Raw genomic sequence first — 20,604 nt, forward strand, 5'->3', positions numbered from 1 at the left:
ATCTTTAAGTCAGAGAGGAGTGTGATCTAGATGTATTACATAGGTCATTCTGGTCAGAATATGCAGGATGGCTTTGGATTGGGAAGATGTTAGAAGCAAGGAGGCCAATTATATTTTTGGAATAGTAACCTAAGCAAGAAATGATGATGACCTGAACTGTGGTAGGTAGTAGCAGGGAAACGAATGAGAGAGAAACCTGAAGGAGGTTGTAGAGGTAGAATGTGGCAAAGATGGCTGTGATAAAGCTACTTGGCCATTAACTGAAGTTGCTCCCTGCCCTAATCCAGTTCAGTGGTAATGAATTTGATAGTGTGACTATCGTTATAGATTGTTCCTATGGAAAAACCAAAGATCTGTAGCATTTGATCTCTAAGAGAACGGTAAAATTTTCTAGAATTTCTCAGGCTAGAAATGCTTTGGTACTACCAGATTGTTAGATTTGTCCATGTGCTGCAAACCTTTAAATCATCAAAGTCGTATTTTCTTGTCTTATGTAAATGACTGAATAACTGAGTGAGCATTAGGAAATTGAATTTGGACGTATGGGTCTTACTTGGGTTTTGGGAATTATCACATAACATGTCATAGTAATTTAGTAAACATAATCCACCAGTCACTTGTGTGGTGACCTGTAGTCATTGTGTTAATGTTATAGTTTACGTGCTAGTTAATCCTTTCCAATTATTTGTTGTTTAAGAGTAATATTACAGGTTTGAAACTTGGTTCTCTTACCTCATTAGTGCCATTGTTTAAAATACATATATCACTGTTTCCATTGCCTACACCCCTCCCCAGCCTGATATATTTATATCCTAGAATTTATTCTTTCATGATGCTTTATTCATTTTCTCATCGGTTTTTCTGTGTCTGGAAGAGTGAGAGCAGAAACTTGATCTGCTTAGTTAACTGTTGTATACCCCACACATAATAGGTGCCAGTAAATAGTGAGTGAGTGAATGAAAGAGTCCAGATATTCATCAATAGTTTTGGGGAAAAATATGAGGTGAAGCAATAAAATGCGTTCCGTTCTTAAGAAGCTAATATTACTGAATATTTGGTTTAATAGAGCTGATTCTGGCCCTATCAGAAAAGGACTTTCAGCTGTAGTAAAGGTATTAGTGTATGACATCAATTAATTAATGCATATATAATTACTATTGTATAATAGCCTCTTTGTAAATAATAGTATTTATTAAAATAAGGATCTGTGTAATTTGTTCATGTCTGTTGGATAATATTCACATTCATCTCCATGGATATATTATTTAATATCAAAGAAAAATAATATTTTCTAGAGCTAATACCTTAAAAAGGTTTTATAATACCTTAAATAGGGTTTTATTTTTCTGGTAGGGTTTCCCTTACAATTTATACTGTGTTACAGTCATCCAAGTGATAGTTCATTTAATAAAAAACAACTGTTTTTTTCTTTGAATAGATATGGTATTGGACAACATGATAGCCTCTGGCCAGTTGGATGAATCCATAAGAGAGAATGTCAGAGAAGCTCTTCTGAAGAGACATCACCATCAAAATGAGAAAAGATTCACCAGTCGGATTCCCCTTGTTCGATCTTTTGCAGATATAGGCAAGAAACATTCTGACCCTCACTTGCTTGAAAGGAATGGTGAGATGAATTGTGGCATCCGATTTTTGCTAACATTCTACTCTAACAGCCTTCCAGTATGTTGCAATTAGCATCTGGGGAAAGAAAGATGTTTTTTCCAGATGAGTACATAGGTCACATTATTATCTTCTTTATTAAAAAAAATATATATAGTAGTGTTATTCGTGCATTTAAAAATACCATTTCTAAAATGTCTTTTTTTACAACATGACAGAATTATCTGTAGATATCATTTAGATGAAAAAATTAAACATTCACTCTGTTAAAATGGAACATTTAAGCACTGGTGATATTTAAGCACTACCACTGTACCTAACCCTGAGTCTCTTCCTGCTTTTTGTTTATCTTCAAGAGCTTTTGTATAATTGGTTAAAGAGGCATAGATTATGATATATATATTTAATCTTTTTAAAATTCTAAATCTTGAGTTTGGATCTTTATTACCTATATTGGATTTTTTCTGAGTGATTTTTTTGTCTCCTGAATATACTTTATCTGCTGGATATAACCAGTGTTTTGGGGTTGGTTTGCTGATTTCACTGCCCTTTATTTATACAATTTGTGAAAGACTTTTATGATTGGTTCTGTCTTATGCTGAGGATAACCTAGTTGATGTTTTCTAAGCCATTGAGAATGGCAGACCCACATACTCCAACTCTCTACTCTTCATTCTGGGTCTAGCAGTGGGTTATGTGGGACCTGGGGAGTCAGTTTTTGTAGCTATTTACTTACCTCTGTCACTGTTTCTAAGGCTGGCATGGTTGGAGATTTTGCTTTCCTCTTTCTGAAGCAGAGGAATCCATCATACATTCTGTTTTGACTCTGAAAGAGAGCTGCGGTGACAGTGACTCTGACAGTCCCAGAAGCAAAGGGTTGGGTTGCTTATGAGGGTCACTGTTGGCCTCTAGCTGTGACCATTTCTCAAGGCTTATGAGGATGGGCCACAGTGTCTTTCTGCTCATCTTTTCTGTCCCTGAAATAATAGTATGGCTTGTAAGTATTGTACAGGCAAACAGCCGTGGATGATAGGGCTTCATATATCTAAAGTTGATGGTAATTATCTTTTCAGCTCAGTATAAGATACTTAAGTCTGTTTCTTCTGAGACTTTGACCATTAAAAAATTTTTTAATCTGTTTAAAATTATGCCTTTGTATATTTAAAGAGCCTTAAGAATGAAATAAATCTCTTATGGACCTAAGTTAAATTTAAAAGCAAGTCATCTATGTCACATTTTTACCTCTCTTTTCCATCTCATATATTGTATATATGTCAATGAAAGTAGTTCATTTACCCAGAGACCTTATTAAATCTTTGTGTCTTCTTTGTTCCTGATTATTCTCTAGTTGTCACTTGGTTCCTTTGAATGAGACAAGAGCTATTTTTTAAAAATGCCGTTTTAGTTTAGCATGGGCCAAATTTTGTTGTATTATAGTTATAATTTAATAGTTTTCCTGCATGTAGCTTATTTTTAAATTAAATCTTGGTGGTTTATGGATTAAAGTTTAATCTTTATTTTTAATATTTCTGGGACTTCTTGAGCATGTAGCTTTGATTACTCAGACTTAGATAATATGGAGTTGGTTGTTAATATTTCTTATGTTTTTCCTAAAAAACAGTCAGTGTTATTCCAGTAAGCTATAATTCATTATGTCCCAGTGTTTGACATATATAAGCTTTACTTCATTATTGCCATTGCTGATGAGAAATACTTTATTCAAATTAAAGATTGTATGTGTTTGTTTAAATTAATCTGCTGTATTAGAAATGCAAGCATAATTTAGGACATTTATTAATATCTTTAGAAAGCCCAAGAATATGTATCCTTTAAAATTGACACATGTTTATCATTTTAAAAAAATTCTTATTTTTTAAAAAATTTTACTTAGGAATAATACCAGTAGGTGATGCCCTATTGACTTAATGTTATAAAGATTTTATATGATTTTTAAGTTAGGAATTATTAGATAATGTTAATGTTGACTTTTATTGAAAGAAATCATTGTCTGAGTGGTTTGGTACAATGTAGGAAAAATATACTAACTACAAACTGAGTGCTGGTAAGTTTTGGTTTGGGTTCTACTTAGATAATTTTCATGTTTTCATTTGCTATTATTTATTTAAGCAGCAACTTTGCATTGATGATGTTATTTTTTTAAAGAGACACACCATTGGGCATTCTAATTACTAACAGAATATTTTCTCCCACCGTCTATCATTAACATTGTTTTTATTTTTTGTTTTGTTTTTTGCGTGCATCTTCAGGGAACTAATTACAGTTTACACAACTTTTCAGTGACTTTCTAACATTTAAAAATCTGGTTGCCATGCTGACCCTGATAGCATGAATTTGAAATTTGAGGCCATTAAAGCCTGCAGTTGACAGTTTAAATTGATTTTTGTGTCTCTATTTTCCTTCTGCAATGAAACTTCATCATTTTTCATTTATTTGTTTTATCTTAGGGGAAGGCCTCTCAGCCTCCCGCCTCTCTTTGCGAACAGGTCTGTCTGCCTCAAACCTTTCATTGAGAGGAGAATCGCCTTTATCTCTTCTTCTCAGTCATCTTCTTCCTTCTTCAAGAGCTGGAACCCCTGCAGGCTCGAGGTGTACCACCCCAGTACCCACCCCTCAAAATAGTCCTCCTTCCAGCCCTAGCATCAGTCGTCTGACCTCCAGAAGTTCCCAACAGAGTCAGCTCCAGGCCCCAGAACTACTGGTTTCGCCTACTAGTGATGATATTCCCACAGTAGTAATTCATCCACCTGAGGAAGACTTAGAAGCACTGAAAGGACAGGAACAGAAGAAAGAGGAAAATGTTGACATAACTCCAGGCAACTATTCAAAGTCCTCCATGTGTGGTGCTTTCTGCCTCTTGATCACTTGCACTTGAAATGCCTTTCTCACCTGGCTTTAGCAGCATATGTAGATAATGCTTATAATTTATTTTGACTTCTGCATGTTTTTTTTCTTTATACTGTATTACACAAAAGAACATAATTATTAAACATTTTAAGTTATAAGAAGACAACAGATAAGACTACACATGATTTAAGCCCTTTCAAAATTTTTTCACTGAGATTTTATAGGTCAAGGCATTTTGAGAAAAAACATGGAAAGTTTTATAAGTAATCTTTAATTTGCCATGACTTTTTAAAATGGTGGCTTGTCTTCTCTGACATTTCATTCACAAGGTGAATGGACATACATTGTACACAAATGAAGTGATGTGCCTTTTATCTAGTATTTGATGTTTCTGTACAAAGAATGCAGTATGTTTTAACCCTTCTAACAAAAATAGGATCAAATGTTATTTTTTTTCACTCTGCCTCTGAGAAGATGGAGGTTTTCTAATAACTGCCTGGAATCATTATTTCAAGACTAGGATTACATTTTGGAATAGACTCTTGTCCATTATTTAATGCTATATTTATTTTTGATAGAAATTCACCTTGAAGTTTTTAGGACCACAGTTCTTACAGTTGTGGCTAGGATGTACTCTCATATGTGAACTAGAAAAATTATTTCTTAGTGGATAAAAGATTTGTAACTCATTTAAGGGTTATATATTATGATAATTTTAGCTCTTCTTTATATATTAATTATATGTACACTTAACTGTATATTTATCTTCCTGCCCAATTCATGTGATGAAGTATTGTTTAGTGACTACTTTTTATTGACAGCTAAACATCAGTGACACATATGAATGCTAGCTAGTGGTTTTAATCACATATTTTAATACTTAATCACATAAGTATTATCACATTTCTCCATAATGACAATTTTGAAAACTTCAGTGGTAGTTTATGGTTATTAAATTAGCCTGTTTAATGTGTATAAAAATTTATGTAAGTTAGATGGATACAGCCATTTTCAGAAACGCAGACTCAGAAAAGTTAAACAACTTCCCCTCAGTGATACCACTAGTAACTTATGGCCTACGTGCTCTGCCTGCAGCCCTCTCCCTCTTCATTGGCATTTGCCAGACATACCAAGTAGATTTAATCAAAGCTCATTGTAGTGTCCAAAATGGACATACTTTTTAGAAATTAAAAAATGGAAGTTTTGTGGCAAATCATTTTAACATTCAGGATCATCATTATAACTACCATCATTTTATAGTTTGTGTCACATGCAGTGATATGTGTTTTTCAAATATTCTTTCTAATTCTTCTAACAGTTGGAGGATGTTCATGTTATCCCCATTGTACAAATGAAGAAAACTAAGAGATGTTAAGATCATACTGTAAGTGACCAGAACAAAAAAAAAGCAGATCTACCTATAACAAAATCTATAGTATAGTATTTCATTGTAAATTTTACTACTTCTGAAAAAAAAATACAGTGTAATAATGAGATAACTGAATAAAAAGGAGAGAAAAATACCTACAAATAATTACTCAGGAATAATCAGCACTCTTCATTAAAAAAAACCAGCACGATTTACTGTTTGTGCTTGAACTGAGTGATTTCAACATTAATTCCTTACATTTGTTCTTACCTATGTGTATCAGTAATACCAAACATTTCTTGTTCTACCAAATTCTGTTATTAATAATAAGGGACTAAATTTTCTATAGGAAGGAAAGGAACATACAGCTATACAGTGCCTGCTAGGCTATTTTGTTAAGGGAGAAAAGGAGCAGTTATCTGAGATTGAGGAACACAATTAAGGTTTTTCATCCTCTTCTGTAAGTGTGCTGTGAATTTTTCAGCCTCTCTCAAAAGAAATGAGAATGGAGGAAAGAGGCAATTTCTAAAGATAAGAAAAACCTCATAATTAAGATTATAGGAGCAGCTATATATATTAACCATTGTTTATTACTTTTGGTGCTTAAGACACCAAAACTACCTGAGTTTCCTTGAGGTCTTGATGGTATGTTAGGGGAAGATGGTGGCCTCATTCTCATTTTAGAGAGACTAATGCCACTTTTTTGTGTTGTGGGCTCATGGTTTGTGCATACCCATAGTAAAAAAGATTGATGTTTCTCATTAGTTATTTTTTAAAGAATAATTATATGTACAGGAGGTAAACTTATTTTTAGTATTCATAGTTGTCTTTTGGCTCAGTGTTTCTCAACCTTTGCACTGTTGACATTTTGGGCTGGACACTTCTTTGTTGTGGGGGTTGTCCTGTGTGTTGTATGGTGTTTAGCAGCATCCAAGGCTGCTGTCCACTGTCTGCCAGTAATTGTAGTTGTAACAACCAAAAATGTCTCTAGATGTTGCCAAATGTCTCTGGGGTGACAGAATCTTCCCGGGTTGAGAACCGTTGCTCCAGATGTTCCTACTTTTCAGACTTTCAGCGATAGAAAACCTTGATATCTTTGATTTGTCTTTCTCTAGTTTGATTTATTTTGAGGAAAGAAAATACAAGGGCAAAGTAATAGATTTGCCAGAGTATGATTTTAAATCCTAGCACCGATTTGATACATACACATACTCATCTGTGTTTTTTTTTCCCGGAGGCAAAGATACATAGTCCTTCTGAGTTACCAGAGCTAATGATAATTTTAATTTGGGGGAATTTATTCATTTAATTCTGAGCACTAAGAATTTATTGTGGGAACAGGGAGAATTCCTTTACTAATTGAGAAAATAGCTTGCATTTAGCTGAGGTTGGGAAAGGCCACACAGAAGATAATGGTCAAAAACTCTGGTGTTTCTCTGGCATCCCAGTTTTAACAGATTCAGGATGACCAGGTTAGCCAAGTGACTTAAGGCCCTATCTTCTAGTTTTGTCAGTAGTGAGTCCCACATTATTTCTTCCCATTCCCACTACTTCCTTACTGTCCTTCCCTAGCCTTCTAATTCCACTCTTCTCCCCATAATCTAGTGGCTGGGACTATGCTTATTTATTCTTTTGACTGTACACCTACCGATTGGATACATTTAGTAGTGAGAAGTATATATATTGATGCTCAGCTGCAGTTGCCACCAGGGCCTTAATGATATTCATTTCCTTGTGTGGGAGTCAGTGGAAGCCACTGAAAAATGCTGGTTGACTTTTTTCTGCTTGGGCATATATTTTAATAAAGGAAATTATTCTGGAAGTTTAGGAAGAAAGGTCAAAGAAGAGGAATCAACATTTCTGTGCTAAGCTAAAATTGGTAAAGCATGAGTTACGTTTTAGGAAGTAGTTTTTATTCTGTTCCAGAGAATAAGCATGTGGCTAAATAGATTACATATGCTTTTTTATACTGAGATTTTTGGGTCACATCCCAAAAAAGTGACATCCTAGCTTAGGTATGTAACAGAGAAGTGGGTATCATAGAGGTCTTCCATCATTGAGTTTAAGCAATATACTCAAATGACTTAGGTTCCTTTATTAGTTATAGGATGTTGTACTCCAGAAAAAAAATGAAAACTCCCTCACGTATATGTAATGTCCTTAAAATCTTGTAACTTAATTGCCAATATTAACTTTAAAGTTTACAGGATCTAACCACAGAGTTTAATTGAGTTCCTGTGGGTCAGTAGATTGGCAGAATTAAAACTGAAAGTGAAGTCTTTTATGATTCAGTTTAATGCCTTTTCTCCTCTGATGATCAGTATTTGGGTTAATGTTAATCTATATTCCTGAACTAGGGAATCTTGGGTGTTTCGCAAAACTGAGATACATTTAATGTTAGAAATCTGTGTTACATACTTTAATCTTTTTGACATTTGAATTTTTACAAAATTATAGTGGTAACAGTTGGCCATATCCTACAAGGGTATTTTTAGTTTTTTTACTGTTGTGAAATGTTACCCCTGAATGTCACTTGAAAAGAGTATATGAATGCTTGAACATGTATCAATCATGTGTAATCCGACAAGCTGATTTTATAGAACACCTATCTGTCATTTCTCATCCAAACAAACACATTTTGTAGGTTTGTCTGAGGCTTAGAGGCTGAGTGAGTTAAAGTCACAGCTACAGAGTGGCAGAGAGAGTGCTTATTTCAACACAGATCTGTTTGATTATAAAACCCTTATTGTTTGCATATGTATTGTGAAAATGTTACCATTATATTTTAAAATTATATTTCTTAGGAATAATGACAGTGGGCAGCACATTAATACTCAAGAGCAATGAACACTCTTGAGGAAACTATTATGACTTATGGAAGATTGATACAATTTCACCTACACGTGGTTGATGCAGCTCTTAAATTTCCCGAGTTACACTTGGGGTTTATTAGAGAATTCCCATTGTCCCTGATGTAAGCATGCTGGCATCGTGTGTGTGTGGCGCCATGAGGCTCTGCGGCTCCAGTGCACTTTAGGTGTGTGGGCTGTGCTCCCTCATGTTGGTGGCTGTGAAGAGACTCAGGCCTCCTGTCCTCTGTTGTTCTTCACCTACTCACTTGTTTTCTATTTGCAAAAGGCCACCATTTTTGTAAATTGCAACTATAATGTTCTACATGTTAATATGTATGGCTTCATTATTGCTTGAAACGTTATTCTAGTCTTGTTTGTATGGTACTAACACCTGGCACTTTTTTTTTTTACCTATCACATTTTCTTTTAGTAAACCATCACTTTCAGGATATGAGCAGAGTCAGTTTACAAAGTGAATTTTCCCCCTTACTAATTTGGAATTTGTTCTTAAATACAGGTATTTTGGCCTCTCCACAGTCTGCACCTGGAAACCTGGACAATAGTAAAAGTGGAGAAATCAAAGGTAATGGAAGTGGAGGAAGCAGAGAAAATAGTACCGTTGACTTCAGCAAGGTAATTCCATCATTGACAATAAATTTCTATAATCATTCTTATTGAGAAAATCACTAGCAAGGTGGCTTTCTTAACATTGATTATAGTAATTTTTAAGGCTGGTGCTTACAAACCTGCATATGATACTTGTGGTATGTTAATTTAAGGTCAGAAATTGTGAGAAAGGTAAAAGTCTCAGAGCTCTTGAAGAACTTTGCATCTTAATAGTTTTTGAAATTCTGACAAAAGAATATGTGAATAATATGGCACTTGCATATACCTACCCATCAATCCCATGAATCTTCAGTACCTTTTGAATTATAGTAATTTGTTCTCGAGCTACCACCACTAGAAAGGTTAATTCTGAAAATGATGGTACAGCGCTAGGATTCAGCCTTTTTTTTTGCTGTAGTAAGATCCCAGAATTACTGTTCTACCATATCAGAACTTTCTGGAATGTCACTGGAAAACATATTGGTGCTTCCCCATGGGTAGGTAAAAGTATGGATTTAAAAACAAACTCACCTATCTCGGGTATGATCTTTATTTTGGTAGAAGAGTTTTTAGATGAAATAGAAAATGAAAACTTAACTTTAAAAGAACAGGGCGAAACCCCCACAAGTTCTGATTGCAATTGAAGTTAAAGTGTACTCTGTGAGTACTACTTTGGAATAATTGACTCTATGTGGCCATTGCAATGTTTGGATAACATTAGTTTGTTATAAGATACTCTCAATACTTTAATCAATATTTTTGTATCCAATGTAAGACTTAATTAAATGTGATTATTTCAGTTAAGAAGCATTTTTCTGACACCTGTCATGATCCAAAGTCTAAAAAATTGACGTTTTGCGGACGAGGAGTTTGCATGTTGGTTTGTGTTACAGCTTTGCTGAGCTTCATGCTCTACAGTAATAAAAAGCCTTGCATAAGAGACACTGAATGCACAGAAAGGCTGTTGTGTTGTAATTCTTCTACTCTGACCCGATCATACTTTTATTGTTGCTCCTATTTCAGATGAGTGAAAAGTATTGAGTAAATTACAGGTTATTCTTGTTAAATGAATAGATTAATGTAATTTGCCTTATAGATCTCCTCTAGACAAGGCAGATGCCGTTTATTCTTGTTCCTCTGTCACAGTTTTACTTTTTTTTACTTGGCCTCTCCTTGTGTACATCTCCCTGTCTCCTGTTGGGCAGGAGTCTGCCTCCTGGCACTGTAGTTGTGGCACACTGGGTGTGGGACTCAAGAGGCCCGCTGTAAGTGCTGGTTTTCTTTTTAATAGATAGCCCTGTAAGTGGTTGTTTAGTGACTTGTGTGAAACTACATATAAATGAAGTTCCCATACTTTGATACTATGTTTGTAACCTTTCTTTGTAATTATACACAGACAACTAAATTTGATTGTATAGCATATCATCTATCTATACCAATAATGCCTATTTATTTTAGTTTTAAAAAAATAAAAACATTTTTTCTACTTAATGAACATACTGAGGGATTCTCAGAGTTGTTTAAAGTAAAAGAAGACTTATAAAAATATGTAAAAATATACAGGGCTAATTCATTTCTAAGGTTTAAACAACAGATAATCCTGAAATGAATATTTTTTAGCACTGTGTATAATTTCATGAACCATCATTAGTTTGTGAACTATATTTTTGTCCTCAGTAGTTTTCAATGAATAGTGCTGTATAGCATTGAAAATTTTCTCTAGTTTGTATGTTTGATAATTTAGATCTCTGAATAATAAGGATTACAACAAGTAAGATTGGGAGTGCTGTTTGATAGATAGGTTTTGCCTGCTTTTTTTGTATGTGTCTACTCTCTTTTTTTATATTTGTGACAATTTTGGTGTTTATACATCTATTAGATCACCAGTTTTGATTAGCTAATAGTAATTTTAAAAACATCTTTCCTGTTTCCTCCTAAGTAGTCTTGTAAATTCCATGCAAACTTTATTTTAAATTATTATTTATTTGTCAATAGGTTGATATGAATTTCATGAGAAAAATTCCTTCGGGAGCTGAGGCATCCAACGTTCTCGTGGGAGAAGTAGACTTTTTGGAAAGACCTATAATCGCGTTTGTGAGACTGGCTCCTGCTGTTCTCCTCTCAGGGTTGACAGAAGTCCCTGTTCCTACGAGGTAAAGAATTAGTTCCAGTTGATACTGAAGGACCATGTTGCTTTATGTAGTAAAAGTTCATTTTAATTGTTCATATTGTCATTGCACCAAATGCTTTGATTGTAGAGCATAAATAATAATTATCTTTCTTTCTGGAACTAGAAATAAAAACAAAGCATCTTTTAAAAAATTACTTTGCATTTAATGCCTAACAAAGTTCGATACATTAGGAGCTTTGGTTTAAACAGCAATTAATCACCTTAGACATACTCTGTTCTGTGTAAGTGTTGGCATTAGAAAGAATTGAGTTGAATTCTTGCTGTGCCCCTTCTTGTGGGAGGGTCAAAGCTTGACTCAGATTTTGTTTTATTTGTGAAATAAGGATGATAATACCTCATAGGGTTGATTAAATGTAATAATGCTTCTGAATTAGGCAAAATGTTTTGTTCTGACTTGACCAAAACCTTCTGTTCAATATACATTATAAGTAAAAATTATAAAAGGGGTAATGCCCAAGAGAATCATTAGCAGGTTGTGCTATGAAGGGTAACCAGTTTGTTACCTTTTGACTGTACAAACTTCATTGTAAATGAAAATAACTGCAGCTTGATTGAAATGTACCTGTCTATCTTTAATATCCTTTATTGAGTTGCATTAGTGGTGTAGTATTAAGTCAAGAAAAATTATTCCATAGATTTATATTTAATTCCTCATAAAGCAGGAAGATAAATACTTGTAGTTTGGATGTGAATATTAATATTTTACTGTGGTTTATTAAAGATAAAACTAAGTAGGAAATTAAATGCTTTTTATGTAGTCACTATAAATAAAACAATCAAAAATATGAGGTTTGATGTTAAATTTAAGAGTTGTAAATAAAAATTGTTTTTCCTTCTGAAGTCTCTTATTTACCACATTAGAGTCTTTATCCAGACGGTTTTGTTTAGGCAGACCTTACTTTTAAGTACTTAATGGAATTGGTATTCACTTTATTTACTAATTTACTTTTCTTGTCAGCATGGATGCGATGAAATTGTTAATTCAATTCAAAAGGATATAGAAGATGGGAACTTAAATGTAAAACATTCAATCCCTTAATTACTGCTTTACCCTAAGAGATGGGAAGCAATAATTTGGTAGAAAGTTAATCATGAATTGCTTTTGTAGTTTTGTGATCTGCTTTAGCCTGAGTAGAGTTGCCGCCATCTTTTTAAAAATCTTTTTTACAGTGATTCGTGTGGAAGAATGGAAGTGAGGTCTGAGTGTTGTTTGGGTGTTTACATTTGAATGATTTCTTTATTATTGCCTGTGTGTCTGTTGTTTATGTTTAAATCTACGTACTTCAATGTTTCCTAGGTTTTTGTTTCTGTTGTTGGGTCCAGCAGGCAAGGCCCCGCAGTACCATGAAATTGGAAGATCCATAGCCACTCTCATGACAGATGAGGTAATTAAAATGCCCTCTGAGGTGGACACTGATTGTGAAGTGTGTAATGTATCAAGTCCCTTTGAAGTATAATTTCAAATCCCTTTGAAGTGGACGCTGAATAGGAAGCACATAAGACATATTAGATTATAGTTCTCCTTTCATAGCAAAGCTTAAAAAGCTATCCTTGCTTTATGTACTGTTTAATCTCATTCACTCTTCAACTATTTGCCCTTGGTAAGATCTTGAATACCTTGCTGTCAGGACCAGTGGGTACTTTTTGGTCTTTTCTTGTTTTCCCTCACATTTGAAATAATCAACTACCTTCTTGAAATTTTGAAATATGCTTTAACCTAGATCTCAGGGTGTCATTTCTTTTGGTTTTCCTCAGGACTCTTGTCTTCCGCCCTTCCCCCTACCCTCTTTCTTCTCTGTAACGTCCTTCTTTCATTTGCTGACCTCTCTTTGATCATGGCCTGTATTGATCAGCGCTTTTGTCTCAGGGACAGAGCTTTGAAATCAGGTGCTGTCATGTGTCCCTAAGGGATCTGAAACCCTCTGTCCAAGCCTGACCTCCTTTCTCCTTCCTGTCTCAAGCAGTCAGTCACCAGGTCTGCTAATTTTACGTCTACAGTATTATTTTATTCTATGATTACTGAGTATTTCCCATCAAAATGTTCTCTTTTAAAAAATTGTCTTAATGTATCACTGTTTTCTTTGGTTATTTGATTGTTATTATTAATTCATCTGATGATACTATAGGGGCTTACTTTTTATAGTTGTTACCTAGGGTGGGGTAAAGACCTGCCTGAGACAAGAGTTTAGATCATTATCTTTATTGTAGACTTACTTGTGATACCCAAAATGGATTTGCTATGTATGAACTTTTCTTTCAACTTTAAAATCCTTCTTTCAATGTTTTTTTCTGTAGATTTTTCATGATGTAGCTTATAAAGCAAAAGATAGAAATGACCTCTTATCTGGAATTGATGAGTTTTTAGATCAAGTAACTGTCCTACCTCCAGGAGAGTGGGATCCTTCTATACGCATAGAGCCGCCAAAAAGTGTTCCTTCTCAGGTAAGAATCCACACAATAAGTGAGTTTTTTTTTTTTAATTAAACAGTTTTTGAATAGGTTACATAATTTTTTGATTCAAAAATCAAAACTCTATACAAAGGCGCACTCAGAGAAGTTGTAACCTGCTTTGCCCCTTTTCTGTCTTACCCCTAAACCCATCTGCCATGGCACACGATTTGTTATTAGTTTTTTGTGAGGCTTTCTAGTTTTTATTCTGTACATATGAAATGTGAGCACATAGTCTTACTGCCTCTTCTTTCTTACCAAAAGGTAACATAATATATGTACTGTTCTGAATCTTGCTTTTTTCATAGAACAGTATATCCTGGACATCTGATCATAAGAAAGCATAGAGATATTCCTTATTCTTTTTCTCACAGTTTTGTGTATTCCATTTATAGATAGGCCATAGTTAATCTTATTTCTGGCCTCAGATTGTTTTCAGTCTTTTGCTGTTACAAAACATGTCAGAATATTTATATGCCATTTTAGTTTTGGACAGATGTATCTGTAGGATAGATTCCCAGAAATAGGATTGTTGGCTCACCAGACATTTTATTGTAATTTCAGTTTATTATCATTTTAATAGGTATTACCAGAGTCCCCTTTTATAGAGATGAAATATTTGGGACTCCCACAGTGATGAATGAGACTGCCTATTTCCCTATAGCTTCACTAAGTGTATTGTAAACCTTTTAGATGTTTGTCAGTCTGATAGGTATCTTCATCTTACTAAATATGTCAGATATTTTAATGTGGTTTAATTCACATTTCAGTAATTAGTGAGGTTGAGTGTTCCTGAATATTTTTCATTTATTGCTGTCCTCCCCCAACTTTACCTTTTTTTTAAACACTGTATCAGTTGTTGATCCTTTGGAGCCCGTCATGGTGTTTTATGTGGAGTATGCATCCAAGTTTACCTTTTTTCTAAATTGCTGCCTGGTTGTTCCAGTTTATTAAAAAGTTAAGGATTATCCCCTTGATTAGAGATGCTGCTTTTACCATTTACTAAATTTCCATATGCAGTCAGGTCTGTTTGTGAAATTACTCTTCCATTGGTCTGTCTGTTCATGGACCAATACCATACTAATTTCTGAGGCTTTTGGTATATTTTAATGTTTGGTAGGTATACATTCATTCTTAACCCCTCTATATCACTCTTGTTTTTATGAATTTTCTTGGCTGTCTTTGTGAACTATTTTTCTGTATAAGCTTTAAAACCAGCTTTCTATTTCCAGAAGTAAAACCTGATTTTAAAAAAATCATGATGACAGTTATATTTCTAAGTGAACTGAGGGACACTTGACATTTTTATAACATTGAGTCTTTTCAAGGACATGGTATATCTTTACCCAATTGTTTTCCTATTTCAAGTCAGTTTTAATGTCCTTAAGGAATATTGAAAACTTCTTCTTATCTATGCTTTACATGCTTTTTAGTGAGTGCATTCATAAGTATTTTATCTTTATTGTTTCTATTGTAAATGAGGTCTTTGTTCCATTATAGCACCTGTGTGTTTATTTTATATGAAGGCTATTTGTTATTGTATCTTTCTTTTTTATCCTGCTATGTTTCTTAATTATTTTGTTGTATGTAGTAGTTTTTCAGGTATAGCATCTGCAATAAGAGATCATTTTATCCTTCATTTTCCCATTCTTAGACTGGTAATATATTTTCTGTTGCTCTAATTGTATTGACTAAAATCTCTAATAGTGTTAAGTAGTAGTTGACTAAGTGGGCATTTCTTAATTTGTTCCTAACTGTAGTCAGTGTCCCTGATGTTTCTCTCATTAAGTTGCTCACACTGGGGCCAAAATACACATTTTTATCATGTTAAGAAAGTACCCTAATTTCTGTTTCACTGAAAATTTTAATATAAGTGGATGTTGAAATTTTGTCAAAGGATTTTTAGCATCTCTGGAGATGATCTCATGAATTTTATTTATCAGTTATTATAAATCATATATGTAGGTTCTTTAATATTAGGACATTCTTGCATTGTTGGAATAAACCCAACTTGGGATTTAAAGTGCTGTTGGTCTATGTCTAATATTTTATATGTTCTTTGCCTCACTGTTTGTAGGTAGATTGGTCTGTATTTTTTGCAGTCTTCACATTTTGGTATCATTATACTTGTTTAATAAAAACAAGTTTGTAAGCCCTCTTTTTTCTCTGTTCTGAAAACTTTAAATAGCTTGGAATAATTTTGTTCTAAGAGTTGGAAGAATTCCTCTGTAAAATTTCCTGACCTTTAATCTTTTGCTGTATGATAGACTTCAACAACTTGCTTATTTCTTCTGTAGAGATTGGTTTTTATAAGCTTTCCATGTTTTCTGGGATCAGTTTTGCTGTATTATATTTTCCTAGAAAATGACCTATTTCCCTTTCTGCTAGTGTCAGCTTTGGGAAATTGTGTTCCCAGTGTATTAGCCATTTCATCAAGGTTTTCAATTTATTTGCAAAGGGCTGTGCAATGCAGTGTCTCTCTCTTTCTCATTCTCTGCATATGTATATTTCTTATATATAAGATATTATATATTGTATACTAGCTAATGGTTTATCCTATTTTTCAAATAGAGCAGCTTTTAAAATTTATTTCTGTTCCCCTTTTTCAAAAATGTATTTTGTTTTCTAACTCAGCCTCTGCTTTTAGCTGTGTATTTCATTCCTTTCACTTTCCTTCAGGAAGGAATTGTGTTTTCACATTAACTGAATGAAATGTTTAGCTTAATTCACTTATTTTTGTTCTTTCACTTTTCTTAATATAAGTGCTTAATTTTCTTGAATGATGCTTTTGCTGTATCCCATAGATGGTGATATGTAGTACTTTCCTTTATTTTTCTTTTCTAAGAATTCCATAATTTTGTTTCTCTTTCCCCTTTGAGCTAAGATGTAAGTTAGTTTTAATTTTGACATTTTCAAATGGTAATCTTACGACGGTAGATAAGTCTTGATACTCTGTAAATACTGAACGTAAAAGCCAGGAAGTGTGTGCATCTAGGTAAGCCAGCGCCCTTGACCCAGGGCGTCGGTCTCCTGGGTTGAGCACCCCTCCCCTTGCCTCCAGTGTTTCTCCTCTTCCCTTTCTCCTCCTGTCTTTCCCAGCCCCTCATACATACATGTTCTTTTAGGCCCAGAACCTCTGACCCCTGGAGTTAACAAATAGAGTTTGCTCTTTTCTTTTTTTCAAGTAAGGGGGAGAAGATCTTTTATCATAAGAAGGGTACTCTTAAATTTATAATAAACTTTAATGGGAAATTGGTTTTTATGAAATGTGTTTAATAACACCTGTGCCACTTACATCTTAAGGAAAGTATCTTAATAAAAGAAAAATGGCATTTATTTTTTTCTTAGTGTAAAGTATATTTTTCAGTGGTTAACATGAGTATTATTTTTAAAATTCTGGTTAGAGAGATTCTCTTGGATATTTCCACTCCTATTGCTGAACAGTAATTTGAAAAGGTGTATATGAATGTGTTTGGTACTGTATTCATGTTAGACCATGACATACAAAAAGCTGATCATAAATATAAAATATTAATAGAGATAAATATTAGATTCTGTTCTAAAATGTAATTTTTTAAAAGTGGAAGTTTAAATTAGGAAGCTTTTTTTTTAGGAGCACTGATAGGATATTTAATCAGTATGAGGTCTTTTGTTCCTTCTAATTGAATGTGCATCTCAGCTTTCCTAAAAGAGAATTCTGAAAATGTGTTTTTTGTGAAATGCAGGAAAAGAGAAAAATTCCTGTATTTCCCAATGGCTCTGCTCCCAGCTCAGGTGAGACTTCTAATGAGGCCTCCCATCATGCTGGGCCTGAGCTACAGAGGACTGGACGGTGAGTATAGATACTGATACAGTGTGGGTGTCTTTTGGGAACTAGAGGTCAATTTGATGAAAAAGGCATAAACATTTTTTTCTTTGCAAGTATTTGGAACCTAATCTTGTACAGTATTTTTTTTCACATTAAAAAAATGGACATTATTGTATAGGTGTATGATGTTAAGAAAAAATAATATGCATTTAAAAATTATTTTTAGTAGGATATATTTGGGTTTTGTGTACAAGGCTTTAATTTCAAATGAAAGTATTATGGACCATATGTTAAGATATTACACAGTCACATAGCATATGGGTTAATTTATATTACCAGTAATGTAGGTTCCTGAAGCAAGTGTGGGGTCCTATTATAATTCTTCAGATGAAGTTATGGAGTTATGGGAAGAGAGAGGAATTATAACCAATGTTTTTTGTGTGTGTGCATAGACTTAAATCTCTTAGATGAGCATTATATCATGAAGTAATGTAAAATTAGACAAGCATAATTAAAACATGGTAATGATCTTGGGAAACCTACCTAGAAAAATTGATGAAGAAGTTAATTTTTGGAATAAAAAATAGCAATATTGCCAGATACAAACATTGCCTTAAAATATTTTGTAGAGGTAGAGATATGTTATGGTACAACCATACTGTAGAAGAGCATGTGGATATTGAAACTCTTGTCCACTGGTGGTTACTGTGGAACTAAAAGATCTTGAATCTTAAATGTTTAAAAAACTAGGATCTCTTCTAAAGATACACTATTAGGGATATTGATAACATACCTAAAGAATACTATATAGAAGTAAAATAGCAAGTAGCATACTAAAAATAAATTGTAGAGAAGCTTAAACTCATAGTTTATCAATTGAACAATATGTTCATCTCCATGGTTATAAAAGAGAATAGATTGTCCCTGGGTGAACAGTGCTGGTCTGGTACTGGCTGTCATTGCTGCTGCATACTGCAGACTGAGATAGGGTTAGTCACCGAGAAATACCAAGTCAGGTCCCCACTGACCTCATGGTCACCCAAGAGCTCATGTAAGCTGTTAAATAATCAATTGTTGATTTGATAAAGTAGCTTCATTTTCTAGGTTTTCACTGGCACTTTTTTATTGCAAGTTGATTCCCCTTGCTGTCAGATTATTTATAGAATAACTCATTCCACTTGTCAATATCTATTTAGGATTTATTTCAGTACTAACTTTAAAAAAAGCTGGGCTAGTAGAGCTTGATATATCCAAAGCATTCGGAAGCTTGCAATTAATATTTTGGTATATTTGCTACAGTAGGGATTTGAATGATTTGTCACCAGTTTACTGAGCACCTCCTGTGTCCCAGGCAGCGTTCTAGACAGTGGAGATAGTGGCAGTGAACAAGGAAAAGTCCCTGCCCCTCACAGAGCTTATATTTTAGTGGAACACTTGCAAGTTGGATATACCCAGAAGTCTGATTTATAAAACCATGGAAGTGATAAGTAAGGCTTTAATGTGCAAATACGTATTTTAAATTTACTAATTAAAACCTCTAAGTTTTATTAATATGCACACTAGCTTCGCTGCATATACAGTAAATTAAATACACTGAAGTAGTTTTAGGCTTTTTTCTGAACCAGAAATATTTATATGATTGAAGTACTAATTTTAAAATTAAAACGATTTAATTCACTACTGAGTGCATGTAAACACAGCTTACTATATTCCTATGAAGGGGTATTTAAGACTTAAGATTTATATTATAATTGCCTTCCTGGTTTTTTTGACACGTCTTTAAGATTTATAATGTAGATAATAACTAGTAGAATTGCTTATGCACATTTTCATGAATGGATGGTTAGGTTTTATTTATTTTTATTGCACATATCCTTGCACATAGGTGTCCAAAATTACATTTACTCACATAAAATCATTTGCCTGCAATCTTTTTGATATATAATTCCTAAAATACAGCTGTTTATGTCTCTTGTAAATTAATAAGATCTACCTTTCCTCTGTCAGTAGATTAGATTAAATGAGTGTATTTTCTATAATTTATACCATTATTTAAATAGAATATTCATTTTTGTTGACAAAACACTAGGCACCAGCAGTTTTACGTAGCCCATAGTTTTAGTTTGAACGAGCTAGAATCCTCTAGTGTACAGTTTGACGAGTTTCATCTCACCTATTTAGGCTTTTTGGTGGTTTGATACTTGACATCAAAAGGAAAGCACCTTTTTTCTTGAGTGACTTCAAGGATGCATTAAGTCTGCAGTGCCTGGCCTCGATTCTTTTCCTATACTGTGCCTGTATGTCTCCTGTAATCACTTTTGGAGGGCTGCTTGGAGAAGCTACAGAAGGCAGAATAGTGAGTACAAAGATTGGTAGTGGCCAGGCTCTTAGCTCTTCAGAGGCAAGTGTCTGTGTGCATTTGTCTCTCATTCATATTTGTATTTGAAGAGTCTACCCACAGCTTGATTAACCTGTCCCAAAGCAGACTTCCCCCAAAGGTAATTGCTATGGAAAACAAGGGGAAGCCATTTGAACAGGAGAAGATGCACAGTTGAGGTAAAAAAAAATAAAAAAGAAAAAAAAGAAAAAAAGAAAAAAGTTTATCTTGGCTTGCTGGATGAATGGTTTTATAAACTGAATAAAAGGCTTGTGTTGTCTTTGTGGTGGGGAAGGGTCAGGGGTGGGGGTGGAGGACCAAATGAACTGATTTTGGGTGGGTCACGGGCGGGAGAATATATCAGTGGGGCTACTTCATACCCTGTAGGGCATCAAAAGATTAGTTAGAGCTATGTGATTAATATTAATTCATCAGCCCTGGTGGGTAGGCCCAGACTAGACTTGG

At 34.1% G+C, this 20,604-nt stretch overlaps 1 protein-coding gene across 6 annotated transcripts in view; it reads left to right on the forward strand.

Annotated features, from left to right (window-relative positions):
• Positions 1-20,604, forward strand: part of SLC4A7 (solute carrier family 4 member 7) — a 106,551-nt gene that overhangs the window by 52,780 nt on the left and 33,167 nt on the right. For 3 of the 6 annotated variants that reach the window (XM_036886198.2, XM_036886199.2, XM_036886197.2), the window contains exons 6-13: positions 1,439-1,627; positions 4,089-4,457; positions 9,227-9,342; positions 11,311-11,468; positions 12,804-12,891; positions 13,802-13,948; positions 17,680-17,786; positions 19,944-20,118. In XM_036886198.2, the coding sequence (XP_036742093.2) occupies positions 1,439-1,627; positions 4,089-4,457; positions 9,227-9,342; positions 11,311-11,468; positions 12,804-12,891; positions 13,802-13,948; positions 17,680-17,786; positions 19,944-20,118 (1,349 nt within the window). The remainder of the gene's footprint in view (positions 1-1,438; positions 1,628-4,088; positions 4,458-9,226; positions 9,343-11,310; positions 11,469-12,803; positions 12,892-13,801; positions 13,949-17,679; positions 17,787-19,943; positions 20,119-20,604) is intronic. The other 3 variants (XM_036886202.2, XM_036886200.2, XM_036886201.2) reach the window with 2 other exon arrangements.

The sequence above is a fragment of the Manis pentadactyla genome, chromosome 14, assembly GCF_030020395.1.
Source record: "Manis pentadactyla isolate mManPen7 chromosome 14, mManPen7.hap1, whole genome shotgun sequence".
NCBI classification, from domain to species: domain Eukaryota; kingdom Metazoa; phylum Chordata; class Mammalia; order Pholidota; family Manidae; genus Manis; species Manis pentadactyla.